This window comes from Bufo gargarizans, chromosome 7 (assembly GCF_014858855.1).
Source record: "Bufo gargarizans isolate SCDJY-AF-19 chromosome 7, ASM1485885v1, whole genome shotgun sequence".
NCBI classification, from domain to species: domain Eukaryota; kingdom Metazoa; phylum Chordata; class Amphibia; order Anura; family Bufonidae; genus Bufo; species Bufo gargarizans.
Window position 1 is genome coordinate 61,808,387 of NC_058086.1, and position 19,700 is coordinate 61,828,086.

At 47.8% G+C, this 19,700-nt stretch overlaps 1 protein-coding gene across 1 annotated transcript in view; it reads right to left on the bottom strand.

Moving 5' to 3' along the window:
• LAMC1 (laminin subunit gamma 1) overlaps positions 1-19,700 on the bottom strand; it is a 105,511-nt gene that overhangs the window by 4,301 nt on the left and 81,510 nt on the right. Inside the window, exons 12-25 of the mRNA XM_044300827.1 lie at positions 14,861-15,082; positions 13,927-14,115; positions 13,586-13,831; positions 13,338-13,491; positions 12,176-12,318; positions 11,879-12,057; positions 9,558-9,714; positions 9,272-9,477; positions 8,472-8,551; positions 8,211-8,348; positions 7,953-8,097; positions 3,467-3,616; positions 1,901-2,015; positions 1,615-1,814 (exon numbers count right to left, since the gene is read on the bottom strand). Of these exons, the coding sequence (XP_044156762.1) occupies positions 1,615-1,814; positions 1,901-2,015; positions 3,467-3,616; positions 7,953-8,097; positions 8,211-8,348; positions 8,472-8,551; positions 9,272-9,477; positions 9,558-9,714; positions 11,879-12,057; positions 12,176-12,318; positions 13,338-13,491; positions 13,586-13,831; positions 13,927-14,115; positions 14,861-15,082 (2,324 nt within the window). The remainder of the gene's footprint in view (positions 1-1,614; positions 1,815-1,900; positions 2,016-3,466; positions 3,617-7,952; positions 8,098-8,210; positions 8,349-8,471; positions 8,552-9,271; positions 9,478-9,557; positions 9,715-11,878; positions 12,058-12,175; positions 12,319-13,337; positions 13,492-13,585; positions 13,832-13,926; positions 14,116-14,860; positions 15,083-19,700) is intronic.

The window sequence follows — 19,700 nt, forward strand, 5'->3', positions numbered from 1 at the left end:
CAGCTCACCCCAGGTCCTGTTCAGCCGCTCAGCGCAGAGGAGACACAAGGAGATGCCAGCTTCGCGATCAAGTGGACTAAGGCGAGTTAAATTTTTTTTTTTAACCCCTCTAGCGCTGGTTTACTATGCATTCTGTATTCAGAATGCTATTATTTTCCCTTATAACCATGTTATAAGGGAAAATAATACAATCTTCAGAACATCAATCCCAAGCCCGAACTTCTATGAAGAAGTTCGGGTTTGGGTACCAAACATGCGCGATTTTTCTCACGCGAGTGCAACGCATGACAAGGTTTTGCACTCGCGCGGGAAAATCGCGCATTTTCCCGCAACGCACCCGGCTCTTATCCGGGCAAAAAAACTGACGCCCGTGTGAAAGAGGCCTTATAGTTCCTCCTTGCCTGTTTTTCAGTCACATTCCTGCACAGGGCATCTATTACTCAATTGTCTAGAAAGAGATTCACCACTCAATGACTAAAACATGATTGTAGAAGATGAACAAGAAGACATATGCCGCATACTCCATTGCATCAATGTAACATGTCGGTTACACAAGAAGACATATGCCGCACACACCTATGTGTCAATGTAACATGTCTGTTACACAAGACGACATATGCCGCACACTCCATTGCATCAATGTAACATGTCGGTTACACAAGAAGACATATGCCACACACACCCATGTCTCAATGTAACATGTCTGTTACACAAGACATATGCCGCACACTCCATTGCATCAACGTAACATGTCTGTTATACAAGAAGACATATGCCGCACACTCCATTGCATCAACGTAACATGTCGGTTACACAAGACGACATATGCCACACACACCCATGTCTCAATGTAACATGTCTGTTACACAAGACGACATATGGTAGATTGTTGAACGATATTGAGAAAATCAGGTGAAGAACTTGAGTAATGTGAGAGACTGGTGCATTTTAAGATATACTGTCCAACCACATACTTGGAGGCAGCCAGCCAGATGTTACTTGGCTTAGATCAGGCATGCTCAATCTGCGGCCCTCCAGCTGTTGGAAAACTCCCATAATTTCCGGACAGCCTACAGAAGGGCATGGTGGGAGTTGTAGTTTTACAACAGCTGGAGGGCCGTAGGTTGAGCATCTCTGACTTAGATTAAAGCCATGGTACTGTGCTAATATCAGAGAAGTTGAAAAGCAGGCAGGCCATCCTATTCCCCACCACATGCCTGAAACTCATATCGTACAATATCTGCTATCAGGGGACAGTGGAGACATATGCGCATTAGGCCCTTATATACACAACAGTTGTTCCGGTCCTCAGTTTTTGCGACTCGGGTGCGGACCCATTCACTTCAATGGGGCCGAAAAGATGCAGACAGCACTCAGTGTGCTGTTCGCATCCGTTGCTTCGCTACGTGGCCACACAAAAAATATAACATGTCCTATTCTTGTTTGGTTTGCGGACAAGAATAGGCATTTCTACAATGGGCCTTCCGTGTTTTGCGGACCGCAAAAAAACGGAACGGTCGTGTGCATGAGGCCTTAGACAGGAGGCAAACTTCTTGGTAAAATCTAAGGTGCATTGCCAGTTTCAGTAAAATAAAGATGGCAACCACTGCCCACCTTTTGGACGGTACTGGCAATTTTCTCCGCTTCCTCTGCTTTGCTCTTTGCTCCTCTGGCGTCGGCGTTGGCATTGCCCAGTGCACTTTCAGCTTGATGAGTCTTGTTGTTGGCTTCAGCAATGGTTTGGGCGATGGCAGGGATTCTCCGTAAAGCAGCTTCTGCTGCGGTTTTATTGTCATTAACTCGTCTGTCAAAATCTGCAGTGGAGATGCAAAAAGTTAAGACCACGTAGCTCATTTAAGTGGTGGCGCTCAGAGTCTTCAATATCGAAACATTTCCTAACCTCTCAGACTGGTCAATATATCATTGGCCTCTTGTAGCGTGGCACTGCCCTTCTTGGCGGCCTCCTCTGCTTGTGCCTTTGCCGCATCAGCCCGGGCCAGCAACTGGTCAGCAGTCTAAAGAGACAATAAAAGTGATCGCAGGTAACATATTTAACAAAAAATCTTGCCAATCTTACATTGAAATGTAATAATGCCAAGGGCTTAAACTTAGCAAGGTAGTCACACGCACATAACAAGCCCCCAGACATTCCATCATCTTACGGGCGATCCGTGACACGTCATATCTCTTAGGAGGAAATGCCTTCAGGAAATATCATTTGTCAAGGGTGGGGACGTGGCCGAGGACTATGCAATGTGACTGCTCACTGCTTCGGCATGCGGCAATTGAAAAGAAAGATTTTGCAGGGGGAATCCGAATTAGACTTTATGGACGGCGTGCTTTTGTATCCACATTCTTATCTATACAGACTCTGTAGACTGTACATAGATATATAAGGTGGATCAGCCATTAAGCTGGCCATACACTTTAGAAGGCAGTCAGCCGAACATGCATGTGTCCTTAATTGGGAGAGGGGAGTAAGCTGCTAAAAGGCGCCTCTTATGCTGGCTTACCTGCCTTGAAAACAAAAGAATTGGGGAACTTGATGAAATCAAAAAGATGAAGCAGCCAGATCCTCCCCCTTCAATTTTTGGGGAAAGAAAGATGTACTTTACATCGGGACAGCCTCATACACATTAGATGGTCAGAAGGTCATGCCAACATAGTGTACGGACAGTTTTTTTAGGGGGTTGTCTCACTTTAGCAAATTCCATTTATCATCTAGATAAAGATAATACAAGGCACTTACTGCCTCCTATCTGTGCTGCAATGCAATAGCAATGACGCAATGGAAAAATGAATCAAGCCAGCAGAGGAGGCAATATGGACAATCACAATACATTAGTAAGTCCCTTGTATTAACTTTATCTACATGATAAATGTCATTTTCTGAAGTGAGACGACCCCATTAAATACTTTCCTGCTAGAGTCCATCTTCATAAATTAGAATATGCTACTGTGCAATGCACAAAGGCTGTGATTAGCATCTTACTTTCAATACTTCAGATAAAGATGGAATCATTTCAGTTACAGAGGAGCTGTTGTCACCTCTCCTGGGATGTTTTAATAACTACTTGCATTCCCCATGAATTAAAAATTCTGAACTATCTATTCTTACAACTCTGTGTTGTGCCATTTCTTTATTATCCCTATTAGAAGTTTATGAATTAAGTGCCAACTGGTGCTACCATTCCCCTTGTGACATTGCCAGCACCAGCTGGATAGTAGTAGATGGCGTAGAGACACAACCACAAAACCCCAAATGGTAATATTCAGTTGTCAATTTATCTATACACTTCTAATAGGAATAACAGAGGAGTAATAACACAGGAATGATGAGAATAGATGCTCGAGAACAGTCATATTATGTGGAATATCATTATTTACTAAAGCAGACATGGCAGGAGTGATAACAGGAGAGGTCATCAATATCTGATTGATGGGCTGACTCCACGAATGGACTTACCTGCTGCTCGCTTCTGCCTTTGTCAAGCAGGCGTTTAACTTCCATCTCCTTGCTTCTCATGTCGTCACGTAGGTCTTCATAGTCCTTTAGCTTTCGATCAATCAGCAGATCCAAGTCTTGTGCCTCTTTCTGGATCTTTCCAGCCTCGTTCTGATAGGATATAAAAAAAAAAAAAAAGTATGGGTAAAAAAAAAAGCACTAACAGTCTCGGTCCATCTTAAAGGAATCTGGCAGAAACTACACAGGGTCACCTCTTCATAATCCCCTTCCTCTGTGTTTTGGATTTCAAGATAACATCTGCCTTAGACATCTGCACTTTTCATGCATATAAATCTTGCGTTTCAAAGGATGACAGCCTTTGGTATCGAACAGATCCTAGGTCTGGAGAACATCTGAGTTGTATGTATGATGTAGGGGTGGGCGATATGGCCTAAAATCTATATTGCGATATAATTTTAAGCATGTGCGATATGCGATATATATTGCGATATATTGTTTTCTATATTGGGGGGGGGGGGGGGGTGTTTAAATTTCATTTATTTTTTACTTTTTATTTATTAACTATTGGCCTCCTTAAGGGCTAGAACCCTTGTCATATTCACCCTAATAGAGCTCTATTAGGGTGAATAGGACTTTACACTCTCCCTGCTGCCCTGTGCATAGTGCACACAACAGCAGGGAGCTGACCATGGCGGCAGCCTCTGATCTGCCCCCCGCAGCCTCTGATCTGCCCCCCCCCCACCCTCTGATCTGCCCCCCCCAGCCTCTGATCTGCCCCCCCCCAGCCTCTGATCTGCCCCCCCCCAGCCTCTGATCTGCCCCCCTTCCCCAGCCTCTGATCTTCTCCCCAGCCTCTGATCTGCCCCCCTTCCCCAGCCTCTGATCTGCCCCCCTTCCCCAGCCTCTGATCTGCCCCCCTTCCCCAGCCTCTGATCTGCCCCCCTTCCCCAGCCTCTGATCTGCCCCCCTTCCCCAGCCTCTGATCTGCCCCCCTTCCCCAGCCTATGATCTGCCCCCCTTCCCCAGCCTCTGATCTGCCCCCCTTCCCCAGCCTCTGATCTGCCCCCCTTCCCCAGCCTATGATCTGCCCCCCCCGCCTATGATCTGCCCCCCCCAGCCTATGATCTGCTCCCCCAGCCTCTGATCTGCCCCCCCTTCCCTAGCCTCTGATCTGCCCCCCTTCCCCAGCCTCTGATCTGCCCCCCTTCCCCAGCCTCTGATCTGCCCCCCCAGCCTATGATCTGCCCCCCCCCGCCTATGATCTGCCCCCCCCCCGCCTATGATCTGCTCCCCCAGCCTCTGATCTGCCCCCCCTTCCCTAGCCTCTGATCTGCCCCCCTTCCCCAGCCTCTGATCTGCCCCCCTTCCCCAGCCTCTGATCTGCCCCCCTTCCCCAGCCTCTGATCTGCCCCCCTTCCCCAGCCTCTGATCTGCCCCCCCTTCCCTAGCCTCTGATCTGCCCCCCTTCCCCAGCCTATGATCTGCCCCCCCCGCCTATGATCTGCCCCCCCCAGCCTATGATCTGCTCCCCCAGCCTCTGATCTGCCCCCCCTTCCCTAGCCTCTGATCTGCCCCCCTTCCCCAGCCTCTGATCTGCCCCCCTTCCCCAGCCTCTGATCTGCCCCCCCAGCCTATGATCTGCCCCCCCCCGCCTATGATCTGCCCCCCCCCGCCTATGATCTGCCCCCCCCCGCCTATGATCTGCTCCCCCAGCCTCTGATCTGCCCCCCCTTCCCCAGCCTCTGATCTGCCCCCCTTCCCCAGCCTCTGATCTGCCCCCCTTCCCCAGCCTCTGATCTGCCCCCCTTCCCCAGCCTCTGATCTGCCCCCCCTTCCCTAGCCTCTGATCTGCCCCCCTTCCCCAGCCTCTGATCTGCCCCCCTTCCCCAGCCTCTGATCTGCCCCCCTTCCCCAGCCTCTGATCTGCCCCCCTTCCCCAGCCTCTGATCTGCCCCCCTTCCCCAGCCTCTGATCTGCCCCCCTTCCCCAGCCTCTGATCTGCCCCCCTTCCCCAGCCTCTGATCTGCTCCCCCAGCCTATGATCTGCCCCCCTCCCTAGCCTCTGATCTGCCCCCTTCCCCAGCCTCTGATCTGCCCCCCTTCCCCAGCCTCTGATCTGCCCCCCTTCCCCAGCCTCTGATCTGCCCCCCTTCCCCAGCCTCTGATCTGCCCCCCTACCCCAGCCTCTGATCTGCCCCCCTTCCCCAGCCTCTGATCTTCTCCCCAGCCTCTGATCTGCCCCCCTTCCCTAGCCTCTGATCTGCCCCCCTTCCCCAGCCTCTGATCTGCCCCCCTTCCCCAGCCTCTGATCTGCCCCCCTTCCCCAGCCTCTGATCTGCCCCCCTTCCCCAGCCTCTGATCTGCCCCCCTTCCCCAGCCTCTGATCTGCCCCCCTTCCCCAGCCTCTGATCTGCCCCCCTTCCCCAGCCTCTGATCTGCCCCCCTTCCCCAGCCTCTGATCTGCCCCCCTTCCCCAGCCTCTGATCTGCCCCCCTTCCCCAGCCTCTGATCTGCCCCCCTTCCCCAGCCTCTGATCTGCCCCCCTTCCCCAGCCTCTGATCTGCCCCCCTTCCCCAGCCTCTGATCTGCCCCCCTTCCCCAGCCTCTGATCTGCCCCCTTCCCCAGCCTCTGATCTGCCCCCCAGCCTCTGATCTGCCCCCCAGCCTCTGATCTGCCCCCCAGCCTCTGATCTGCCCCCCAGCCTCTGATCTGCCCCCCTACCCCAGCCTCTGATCTGCCCCCCTTCCCCAGCCTCTGATCTGCCCCCCTTCCCCAGCCTCTGATCTGCCCCCTCTGGTAACGCAAACCCCCCCTCCCTCCCTCGCCAGTATTAATCATTGGTGGCAGTGGCCACAGGGTCCGATCGGTTACCATGGCAGCCAGGAGTCACGCTGCTGAAGTCCTGGCTGCCATGGTATGTTAGTGAGCAGAGAGCAGCGCATTATACTCACGTGCGCTGTGGCCTCCGGTCGCTCCTTCTCATAGGTCTGTGCGGCGCATTGCTAATGCTGTAAGCATTAGCAATCCGCCGCACAGACAGAAGAAGGAGCGACCGCCGGCCACAGCGCACGTGAGTATAATGCGCTGCTCTCTGCTCACTAACATACCACGGCAGCCAGGACTTCAGCAGCGTGACTCCTGGCTGCCATGGTAACCGATCGGAGCCCCAGCATTACACTGCTGGGGCTCCGATCGGAACTGCAAACTGCCACCAATGATGGGGGGGGGGAGGAGGGGGACCCTGAGGGATATGGCCGGCACATTCATTGGTAGTGCAGTGGCCACAGTCCCTCCCCTCCTCCTCCTCGGTCCTCATTGGTGTTCAGCGGCAGCCGCGCACAGTGGGGAGGGAGGGACTCCCTCCTCCTTCCTCCTCCCTCCGCTGTGCCGGCCGGCTCAGAACATGGTGCGCGCGATCATATCGCGGTCCGGCGATATAGGCGATATGGCGAAAATCCATATCGTGGCCCAAATTCATATCGCATATCGCCTATATCGCCCACCCCTAGTATGATGTATGTCACTTGCTGGCTTTTTTGTATCTTAAGGCCACATTCACGACAGTAAAACTTGAAATAGCCATTAAAAAAACGGACACAATGTCAGTTTTTTGGCGCCATTCTGCAACCATTTTCTGGCCATTTGTACGTTTTCAACAGCCTTTTTGCATCCGTTTTTGATGGCCATGAAAAATGGAAGAATGTCATTTATTTTTTTTGAACATCCCAACCACTGCAGTGGCCTCAGTATATATTATACACCCCCACAGTGTCAGTATAAATAACCACCGCCGTATTGCCCCCAGGGTCTATTACGCCCCCCACTGTGCCCCCTGTATATAAAATACACCCCAATAGTGGCTTTCAGTCTATATTACTCCCAATAGTGCCCTCCATGATAAATATTGCCCCCAATAGTATCCTTCATTATATATATTGCCCCCAATAGTGCTTTCCAGCATAAATAATGCCCCCAATAGTGGCCTCCATGCTACTGGGTGCGAAAAAAATAAAATACTCACCTTATCCTCTTGACGGCAAGGGAACACTTTCTCTGGACTGGAGGAAGCAGGACTTAATCCGCCCAGGTCGTGTTCTCTAGTGCACAGCGAGTGTTCCCTCGCATTCAAGTGGATGAGTCTTATTTTTTATTATCTATGAAAGGCACTTTTACCCATTTTTCATCGCCATTAGACAGGTGCACTCCTGCCTAAACAGTTACTAAAAATGTCCCATTTTTTTTAAGTAAACTATTTACTGGCCACTAAAAAACAGCCAAGTGAAATAGCCCCATAGACTTCTACTGGTTCCGAAAATAGCCACATGACGGCCATTTTACCTATTCATCAGAGTCTGTTAACTTCAAGAGGAAGTTCTGTATGCAGATTCCCAATCCTAAGCACCTGCTTATTACTCAGGGGGGATTATTTCTGCCATTCCTATGTCGTGGTATTCTTACATTAAAGATGTTTAACCTATTCTTCACCTGTAAAGCCGTGGTGTCAATCGCTGGAATACTGGTGAGGTTGGCATAGATCTGCAGTGCCCGGTTTCCTGCTTCCTCTGCCTCGGCATGCACTTTGCTCGCCTGTTTCTCCAGTTCCCGAGAAAGCTCCTTAGCTTGGTTATACCTGATGGACAAGGAAAACGCATTTGCTGTAGAGAACCGTTTATTGAATCCCAGTGAGAAGGGCTCTGCATAAAGCTTCACAATGAGGTGGCTATAGAAGGTGCTTCCACTTACTTCTTATTCAGTTCCTCAATATCGGATGCAGTCTGGTTCTCCGCAGCAAGAGTCTTTAGGAGCAGGCGGTAGGCTTCATTTGCAGTGTCGTTCGCTTCCTTGGCCATTTTCTCTATTTCACGAGCTTCTTGGGTATGCCTGAACACATGAACAGGTACATTGGAAAGGAGTCAAGTCACATTTGGGGCTACGTATGTGACGCACTTTAGGTTCTGATATCAATGAACACATCTGTGATTTTCCTGATTCGAGTGCACTCACCTTTCAGCTAGTTTCCTTGCCTCTTCTGCCAACAAAGTCATATTATTAGGATCACCGCCAGTTTCCGGTGGGGTGATCGACTGCAAAACAAAGTGAAATAAATGATCAGGAGCCTACTTTAACTCTGTTTGCCACAAGGAAGGTTTGGAATTGAGAGATTTCCACGACACAGGTGCAATGCCAAGTGTATTCTCAATTTAAAGGAAGTGGTTCTGCTGAGAGTACGAAAAGCACAGATTTATCTTAAAACTGTGCTTCACATCAAACTCGTGAAAATTTTTGGGAGCTTGTCTATTTGAACAGATCATTTGTCCCAAATAACTTCATCTCTGCCCTGCCCCACCTAGAGAAGCTGTTGGATTAAGAATAGCTTCATGCATGCCCACATGTGCCAAGTAGACAGCACATCCCTGTGCATCAAGCTTGTATGGCCATGCATGGAGGCTGTGTGGTTCCCAAATACAAGGCCTTACAGCCTCCAAGCATTGGTGTACATGATCCGACAGAATCCGTATTTCTCGCACTATTCTCCAATGCAATGTACATGGATTCCGCACTGATTATTTTGTCCGATTTGTACAGAACAGTGGTATAGTTTAGGCCTTACGGACCTCTATAGCAGTCCTACTGCAGTTCCCGTACAAAACAGAACTATATGGTCAAACTATTGTTTAAATTTCCTTTAGGTGACCTGAGGTTTTACGCAAAGCACCCACCAATTCATAGGCTAATGAAACTAGTCTGTAAAGTGGCAGATCAGTCATTGGGCTCATCCAAGTTCCTGTAGCATCAGTGCTTACCACATTAGCAATGGCCACTTTGGCTCTCTCCAGTTGCTCTCTTGCAGACTCAATGATTAGCTCTGTGCTTTCCACGCGGTCTCGAGCTTCTTTCGCCTGTTTGTCAGTCTCACGGACCATATCTCTGATGTTCTGCAGACGTTCCAGTTGAGAACCAAGTGTAGCATTTATCTCAGCAAGGCGATCCAGCATTCCCTGATCTACATCTAATAACAAACAGGGACAACTATTAATAAGAAGTGTTCATTTTTTACCCAGATCAAAGCTCAAGGCAGAGAGACTGTACCTTTGCTTCCCTGGGCATCCAAAAGGAGGTCATTGACCGCCTTCTCAGCATCTCTAAGCCGCTCTTCAAAGCCCTGATCAGTAACTGCGTCATCCCCCGTTCCCAGATTCTTCAGGAGTTCTTCCAGTTCCTCCAATTTTTGTCTTTGTTCCAACACCTAAAAACCACAAAATATGCAAACTGATTATATTCCATGCAAGTCACAATTGCAATAATCAGTGCTTACTATGCTGAAAAAAATAATAATCCTAATTTAGTACATTTTCAAACATTGCATTTGATGGAACTCACAAACTGGTGCATTCAGAAGCCTAGCACCACAGGTAAACGTTAAACGAGTAGTTGTATCTGCCAACATCCACCTGATGCCAAAAGTTACACAGCCATGTAACCGCATTGTCCATGGGTTCATTCCATTAAAGTGATTTGTTCATGTGCGGAAGTCTCAGCATGGATTCCAAGTTGTTGGTTCCTACAGAGCGCTATTGAGACATCGGCGCATGTGCACGGCAGAAACCCCAGATGATTCAGCGATATTGTTCAATCACATGACTGCATCAAATCTGGTGTCCTATGGATCCTATCAGCAATGCCTCATTTACCAGAATGCTGTGCATTCTAGGGTGCTGGCACATGTTGCGGCTGTGCTTCAAAGGGAAAACAGACAGCAAATCTGAATTACATTAATTCCAGAAAAAGTTATATTAAAGGGGGTTGTCTCACTACAGAAAATGGTCTTTATCATGTAAGACAAAGTTGATACAAAGAAGTTACTGATGTATTAAGATTGCCCATATTGCCATTTTTCTATCTTAGTAAAACACTGCCCATATCCAGGGGTTACGACCGCCCTGCAAGTCCAGCAGTGGTGGTCGTGCTCACATTCCTGATTTTTCAGCCACCAGAGAGGCCAGCGCTCTTTCTATAGTGTGCAAGCATGGCCACTGCTGTTGGATTGCAGGGTGGTCGTAACCATGGAAATGAGCAGTGTATAATTACCGGTAGATGGAAAAATGAATCAAGCCAAGGAGGCAATATGGACAATCACAATACATTAGTATGTCATTTTAGATTTACTTTAACTACATGATAAATGCCATTTGCTGAAGTGACACAAGCCCCTTTAAGATAATTTAAGTCCGCTGTCTGTTTTCCCTTTGCTGATTTTAGTTCCAAAAAATGAATCAAAATGAGAGCGAAAATCCACGTGGAAAAAAGGCTGGTCATTCTCAATGTGTACCTAAGGGTTCTTTCAGACGAGCGTGTCCTGTGCCAAAATCACGCTCCGTGTGTGAGCGCGGTTCTCGATTATGGACACTGATTTTTTTTTCAGGGAGCGCGTGGCATTATACTAATTTATAATGCTGTGTGTCTCTGCATGGCTTTACTCCTACAGAATTATACTGACATAATGCTTTCAGTATAATTCAGTAGATACAGCTCATGCAGAAGCATTATAAATCCGTATAATGCTGTGCGCTCTTGAGAAAAGAGCAGTGTCCATAACGGGGATTCATGCTCACACATGGAGTGCGATTTCCGCACAGGACACATTCATCTGAAACTAGCCAAGAGTGCCGCCACACATTCAGGTTTTTGATATAGTATTTGAAACCAGGAGTGGATTTAAATAAACAGGTTAAGGCTACTTTCGCACTTGCGTTCGGGGCTCCGCTTGTGAGTTCCGTTTGAAGGCTCTCACAAGCGGCCCCGAACGGATCCGTACTGTCCTAATGCATTCTGAGGGGATGCGGATCCGCTCAGAATGCATCAGTCTGGCACAGTTTGTCCTCCGCTCCGCTCAGCAGGCAGACACCTGAACGCTGCTTGCAGCGTTCGGGTGTCCACCTGGCCGTGCGGAGGCAAACGGATCCGTCCAGACTTGCAATGTAAGTCAATGGGGACGGATCCGTTTGAAGTTGACACTATATGGCTCAATTTTCAAACGGATCCGTCCCCCATTGACTTTCAATGTAAAGTCAAAACGGATCCGTTTGCACTATCATGAACCCAAAAAAATAAATAATTTTTTTTTTGTTCATGGTAATGCAAACGGATCCGTTCTGAACGGATCTAAGCGTTTGCATTATAGGAGCGGATCAGTCTGTGCAGACACCAGACGGATCCGCTCCGAACGCAAGTGTGAAAGTAGCCTTAGATAGTATCTATACTTTCTCTCCTTTTATGATCCACACCTGAACGTGTGGCAGCGCCCTAAGGTACTGAAAAGTAGTAATGATTGAGCATCCCCAAAATCCGCCTGTACCCGGTGCTACACTGACTCGATAATGCAACAGTATAGTGAAGAGAAGACGGCTCACCTTATCCTTTACCAGTCGGTAACAGGCAGGACATTCTTGGCAGCCTGGTCCTGAACGGTTGTAGAAATAGTTCTCCTCGCACTGGTCACAGCGGGCTCCCACAAAACCATCTTTACACTCACAGCGCCCATCCTCCTTGCATTGTAAACTGAGGGAGCCCTCAGGATCGCAGTCACAAGCTACGAGACACAACGACAAGAAATGAATGGCCTCAGATATAGGATTCTTTATCACTCCTGCTTGTCATGTTTATGATAGAGGTAATCCTAAAGATAGGATTACACTCAAGACACTTACGTTTACAGCCTTCAGGTCCAAAGCCAAAGTGGTTGGGCTCACAGTGCTGACAGCGCAGTCCACTGATGCCCGGCTGGCATTCACACTGCCCAGTACGAATATCACACTGCCCATTTGTAGATCCCAGGGGATGGCACTCGCATCTATGAAATGCAAAACATTAGTTAGAAATCTACAACTTAGGGCTCATGCACACGGCCGTTGCCTGGACGTGGCCGTATTTTGGCCCACATACGGCGGGTCCGCAATACATGGGCACTGGCCATGTGCACCCAGCATCACAGATGCGGACCCATTTAAGGGAGATGCGGTGCAGAACGGAAGCACAGATCGGAACCCCACTCCGTAGTGCTTCCGTTGTGTTTCTGTTCATGCTTCCGCACCGCAAAAAATAGTGTTCTATTTTTTATACGGTGCGGACGGATCACGGACTAATTCAAGTCCATGGGTCTCGATCCGTCCCGGCTGCCGCACGGATGTTACCCGTGCATTGGGGACCGCAAATTGCAGTCCCCAATGCACGGAACAGCGCAAAAACGGCCGTGTGCATGAGCCCTTAGTATTAGTCGTTAACTAAAGGATTTGCCACAATATAAAAAACGTTACCATAGGCCCCATGCACATGACTCCATTTTCGGTCCACATTATTTCTGATTGGATGAGGACCTATTAATTTAAACGGAGCCGCAAAACATGAAGACAGAACACCGCGTGCCGCCCAAATCCACATGTCTGTTCTGCTACTCCGCAAAAAAATAAAATAAATAGAACACAACATATTCTTGTCCATCTTACGGACAAGAATAGGCATTTATAAAATACTGTGGGACCTGCGGAAGGTAAAATGCAGGATGCACACGGCCAATATCTGTGTTTTGCGGACCCGTGATTTGGTTTTGCATGGGGCCTAAGGCTAAGTTCACAAGTTAAGGATTTGCCATAAGCAGAACCGGTGTTTTTTTCATAGAAGCTACAGATGATCTGATCCTGACACTCAGATCCTCTCAGCCGATCCGCATGAGGATTAGCCCCATTATCTATCAATGGGTCTAATCTGTGGCTTTTTCATGCAGATCCATGCAAATCATGCGCATGCCTCAGATTTGAATATCCGCGGCACGGTCATTATTCCACACAGATTTTTTTCCCGCTGCCCCTTTACCTGTCACATCCTTGACCGCTCTGTAGGTTGAAGAATCCTGGCTCACAGGCTGAGCAGTCCCTCTCGGTGACATGTGGCAGACACTCGCACTGGCCGGTCACCTGATTACAGCTGCTCTGGCTTTTTACGGTGCCATACGAGTTACAACTGCAGGCTGAAGTAAGAGAGTCCAAGGTCACGTGTGTTCATGTACTGGTCACAGACAAAGGTTCCCTAATTAAGCTTAGTAAATGTCACATATACGATACCTTTGCATTTTTCGTTCGGTGTAGGGCCCAGAGGGTTTCCATAGAATCCATCTCTGCAGCGGTCACAGTAGAATCCAGCTGTGTTATAGATACACTTCAGACACTCGCCCGTCAGGCGATCGCAGTTCCCCACGGCATTCGGATCAATGTTACTGTTACATTCGCAGGCCCGACAGGGGCGAGGTGCTCCGTTCTGACCAAGGGGGTCCCCGAAATACCCATCATCGCAAAGCTCACATCTTTTTCCTACGGACAAATTAAATTATAGAGTAAAGATACAAACATCACATTTCTGACGAGCAAAAATGAATTAAGGCTTCAGAAAGACACAGATCACTCACCTGTAGTTCCCAGGGGACAGTTGGTACACACCACTTCCTTAGTGCGAGGTACAACAGCACAGCTGGACCCACCAGGGCATGGGCATGGCTGGCAGTCCGAGTTGGTACCTGCGGTACTGTCTCCATAGAAGCCCTCACTGCACCTCTCACAGTGTGGACCTGCGGTATTGTGCTGGCAGGCACACACTCCTACAGAACGAAGGAAGACATTTAGTCCAAGCATTCCCTCATCTACAGGTCGTACAGGCGCAACAAAAGCATAGAAAAGTCAATGGGTGTCATTTAAACCCCGGTCTTTGACTCCTCGCCCCCACACCCGCAATGCTGGAGGATGCATATAATTTATGATGAGGCTTATTCCTTTGTCATAAAATTGGCAAATCTATTGCAGTCAGTGTGCCTGAAGTAAAAAAAAAAAATAATAATATATATTTTTTTTAAAATGGAACATTTAGTAAATTTGCCGGGACAAATGGGGAGGACGGCGCACAAAGGATTTTGTGACTTTCATCACCCGGGAATATTATTAAGTGACCCACAATGGATCTTACTATAGAACAACTGTTAGTCCATTCAAACATGCAGCATCGGATACGGATTTCGACACAGATTCCGTGCCATAATGTAACCCCGTCCACTTCCTATGGAAAATATAGGCAGTGATTTTAGCTGCAGAACAGAAATGAGCTGCATGTTACTCATCTCCACTTACAGAAAAGCTGATTATATTAGAAGGACACTGGGGCTATCCTCATGAGGATCAACAGCCGTGAGAACTGCACATCCGAGGCAAAAAAATAGAAGTGCAAGCTTCCAATTACTGCAGGTGGGTACCTACCATATCTATGACATCTGCTTCACTTGTAAATTTAACTATTGATTAACCAAGTAGCATATCCTTCTAGGAGTTAGAGTCGCAGCTGTCACCACTCACCTGTCTCTGGGTCACAGGTCTCACTATGGCCATTACAAGTACAGAGCATGCACGGGCTGTAAGGTCCTAGGATGGGGTTCTCTCTCCGGTATCCAGGGGCACAGCTTTCACAGAACTGCCCGACATACCCAACAGGGCAGCTGCACACCTCCACCCATGGCGCAGGATTACCAGCTCCGACGCGGGCGGTTACTAAAGTGACCTCCTCGAGGAAACCAGCGCCTGTTAAAAAGCAATGACAAAGGATTACATATCGAAGCTCATAGAGATAAGTACCATGTGGCGGTAACTCAACTACATTTAAAGGGTGAACATTTAACTCAAGTAAATTTATAAAAATTAAAAAAAAGATGATATTTGGGCAAGTTCTGAAAGATTAGGCACTCTGGCGCTGCCCAGCTGCTGGAGCTTAATCTCTCCGAGCAGGCTTGGCACACCACAATGGCCGCCGACTCGGCGGCTGCTCGCCTCTATTAGTGTCTTCAAAATCCACTTTGCACGGCTGTCTATTCTACCGAAAGACGCACAATGCAGAATGAATTACGGTACACGAAGGGGGATTTAAGCTGGTTTATGAAAGAGAAGTGTGACCACATATGATGGAGTCAGACAAATGAAGTTGTGGGGTTCTGTAGAGCACGGAGGAGCTTGCTTTTTATTAAACCACATACCTCGACTAAACGCTGCATTCCTGCAATTTTCAGACAGGTAGATTAGCAGATATGCCAATTGGCAGGCAAAGTCCAAAGAGGCAGAGATCACCTCTTTCCCCAGTAGGCGATGTCACCTGCATAGTACTGGTGCTGTCCAATCAGAATGGACTGGCGCCGAGCAACGCAGAACCGGTCTGTTTTAGTGAAAACATGCATTCCCCACAATATCACAGTTCTGGAGCACCTCCTCTAATCACTGTATTGTGTTGTTCCTCTGTGAGCTGTATGCATAATTTGACAATCTTTCCCCTTGTCAAAGAAGATCATCCTAAGGGCTCATGCACACAAAAGTAAAAAAAAATTCTGTGCCCGTTCAGCGCTGTTTTTTTTTTTGAGGCCTGTATGCGGAAACATTCACTTCAAGGGGTCTGCAGAAAAAACGGGAACGACTCTAGTGTGCATTCAGTTTCCGTATTTCCACATGGCTGTTCTGCAAAATAGATTGGCGGACAAGGATAGGCATTCTTGCAATGGATCCGCAAATGAAAACGATGCAATACGGACGTCATCCGTTTTATTTTTGTGACATATGGTCGGGTGCATGAGCCCTAAGAGAGTGTCAGACTGTACAAGGACCCCCCCCCCCCCTTGTGGTAACACCCATTTGTCAATGTGTAAATTTCTAGTAGGAGTGTCACAGGAACAGCACAATGCAAAGATGGCCCAGAACAATTTAATGGGAAATGCAATAATTTTCTAAAATAGACATGAAAGGTTGAAAGGTTGGAGATTTTGCCATCAATGGGCTGTCGTGAGGATACCTCATCTAGATCAGATCGGTGAGGGTCCGACTCCTGGCACTTGATGATCAGCTATTTAAACTTTGGCATTTCAGGGAGTGCTGTGGCCTCTTCACAGGGTAAGTGACATCACGTTCATTGGTCACGTGGCCTAGGGGCAGCGCAGTCCCATTCAGGTAAATAAGCCTGAGCTGCAATACCAAGTACAGCCAATATACAGTGTACAGCACTGCACATGGTAAGCTGTGAGGAGACCGCAGCATTCACCGCAGTGCCACGGCCTCTTCGGACAAGTGATAGCAGGGCTCCAGACAAAATATAAAAATATAAATATATAATATATAATATATATATATATATATATATATATATATATATATATATATATATATATATATATATCTCTCTCTATCTATCTCAAGGAGCCATTGGCTCCTAATCTGAAAAATGTAGTCGCCAAATTAAAAATACATATAATTAAAAAAAAAATAATTGTAAAAGACGTCTTACCTAGGGTTGTCACGATACCCAAATTTTGACTCGATTTCAATACCATTAAAAAGTATTGCCATAGTCAATACCACGTGAAAAAAAGAAAAACACCAAAAAAGCTGCGTGCATTCCACATTTTATGGAACGTCTGGACCATAATAGAACAGTCCGATCTTAATTTTTGTCGGGACAAGGTGACAAAAAAAAAAAAAGGGGGCAAATTGCACGTTTTTTTCCCCCCCTCTGTTACGGCGTTCACCGCATAGGAGATATTTTTAAATATTTTAATAGTTCACACTTTTTTTGGGTGTGGCGATATGTAATATTTGTTTGTTGTTTATATATTTCATATGTAAAATTGGGAAAGGGGACTTTATAATACTGGGGTTGGGGTGCGGTGCCACCAATGAATATAGTTTATGCCTGAATACAAACGCAGGCTGCGGGTATGGGATATGGCCGGCCTCCTTCTCCCCAGTGCGGTTGAGGAGAACATGGCGCGCACTGACAGCCGCGCATGCCATGTCAGTTTAACTCGTGTGTGAAAGCAGCAGAGCGTCTCGTCTAGGAGCAAATGGCAACAAGACTACAAAGTCTTGTCGCCATTTTGCAATTCTAAGTCGCATTGGCGACCATTCTGGTCGCCATGTGGGGCCCTGGATAGGCGGGAGCGGTGCGAGTCAGACCGCCCACTGATCGGATACTGATCACCTATCCCGAGGATAGGCCATCAATATCAAAATCTTGGAAAACCCTTTAAAGGCAATCTGTCATCACCAAAACACCGCAAAACTAGGGTAAGTGCTGTACCGTGCAAGTGACAGCGTACGGTTATGAAATTTTTTATCTTTATACTCACTTGCGTTCTGATGCTGTGCTCCAACAACAGGACTCCTGAGCTCGCGCACATAATGGAGAGGACTCAAAGAGGAGTCCTGTAAATGCATTTTACTGCTGGTTTGTGGGGGCACAGCGTCCGAATACAAGTGAGTATGAAGAAAAAACGTACATAGACAGACTCGGCACCACTTACACTATACATCGCTTACTCTAGTTTGGGGGGGTGTTTTGGAGCTGAGCGATTCCCTTTAAGGCTAAAGTTTTACGAGATACGCCGCTACTTTTCTGCTACTCTTTTCATAGGCCCCAGGTCAGGTACCAATCCAAGACCATGGTGAAATGTGGCCACAATCTAACGGTGAGACTTCAGTCAGGGGCTTCAATAACACTCCTACATAGGGGGAAACGAAGGGATAACGACCAAGTGTCCTAAAGGGGCTACTTATCCAAGTCACCCAGAGCAGGACGCCAAGAAGACACATGGTGCAGACGTGAAAATGCAGCATGGGTCACGGTGGCAAGATTGCACAATATTAAAGGCTTGTATTAACTTTAACTACATGATTAATGCCATTAGCAGAAGTGAGACAACCCCTTTAATTATACAGCCGATTAGCAGACTGAAACTGGCAGTAATACGCTGACAGTTGCCTAGAAGACGCAGCCCTCAGGCTGGATCTCCTGGGCTTCCGTAGCTGGCAGGCTCCAATGCCTGTGTATGGCATCGGGGCTGCCATGGCAACCATCAGCCCCTTGCCAGCGCAGCGCGGGGGGCCGATGGAATCAGAGGTAGCCCACTCCCTCTGTAAACCCTGCACTTGCCGCGGTCAGCGCTGACTGCGCGGCATGTGAAATGGTTCACCCGCCAGCATCATTGAATACAGCGATGCCTGCGGATGCAGCAGGGGCCCGGCTATCCGTAACATCCGGGCCAGTGCTACAGATCAGACAGGTGCAGCTCCTGCACCCACCCGATCCCATCACGTACATGCACGTGGCAATGCGGTAAGGCACCATATTCCCCCACGTACATGTACATGACAATGCATGAAGGGGTTAAAGCTGTGAGAATCAGGTACTCATGTAAATGGCCAGCTATCGCATAAGCCCTCCTGAATTCAACTGCTGTGGCCCACACCTGACCTACTAATCATACCCTAATCAGAGACAACTGGAGGAGGACAGAAAATGGCAGCTATTGATGGTCACTACAAAGGGGCAGCTTTTGGGCAATATATTGTGCTACACTGTGGTATACGGTTCTGATGGGACAGTATTTTGCACTAGGCTATTGCTGACGCTGCCTACTTGTGTTGCCCCATCTTCTGTCAATTTGGAACCACCTTTAACATGGGGCCACTTTTAGTTTTTTTGTTTTTTTCCAGGGCCACTTTAAGTATCCAGTCCGCCCCTGTGTGCTAGCTTGACCACTGCTGCTGGATTGCAGGGTGGACGTATCCTCTGGAATCGAGCAGTGTGTAATGCGATGGAAAAAATGAATCCAGCCAGCAAAGGAGGCAATATGGACAATCACAATACATTAGTAATTGCCTTGTATTAACTTCCTCTACATGATAAATGCCATTTGCTGAAGTGAGAGAACCCTTTAAAGTGAACATCTGCATAGCAACCAATTCTGGATGCATCTACTCAAAACTAAAATAAACCAGTGCAAAGAAACCAATGGACGTCCAGTTATTTCTTTAAGTGCCCTGCAATGCTGCAGTAAAAATGTGATTACCTTGTGCCCCCAATTCATAACTGATCAGGGGGTCTTCCAACAACAAGATTCCTGCCAGGATTTTAGCTGCTGACACAAGACCCGCATAACAAGTTCAGGCTGACCATTATAATTAGCTGTATAATGGTAGCATAATATGGTACTGCATATAGATGACCATTATAATGTACCTTTACAGTCGATCTCATTATGATGGCAGACACATAATGGACTAGTACTGAGAAGCCAGAACCGCATCAAAAGCTGCAGCTATAGCAACCGCCGCACAGACGTGGGAATGGCAGAGATCATTCAGCGGCAGCATTCAGCGGTGG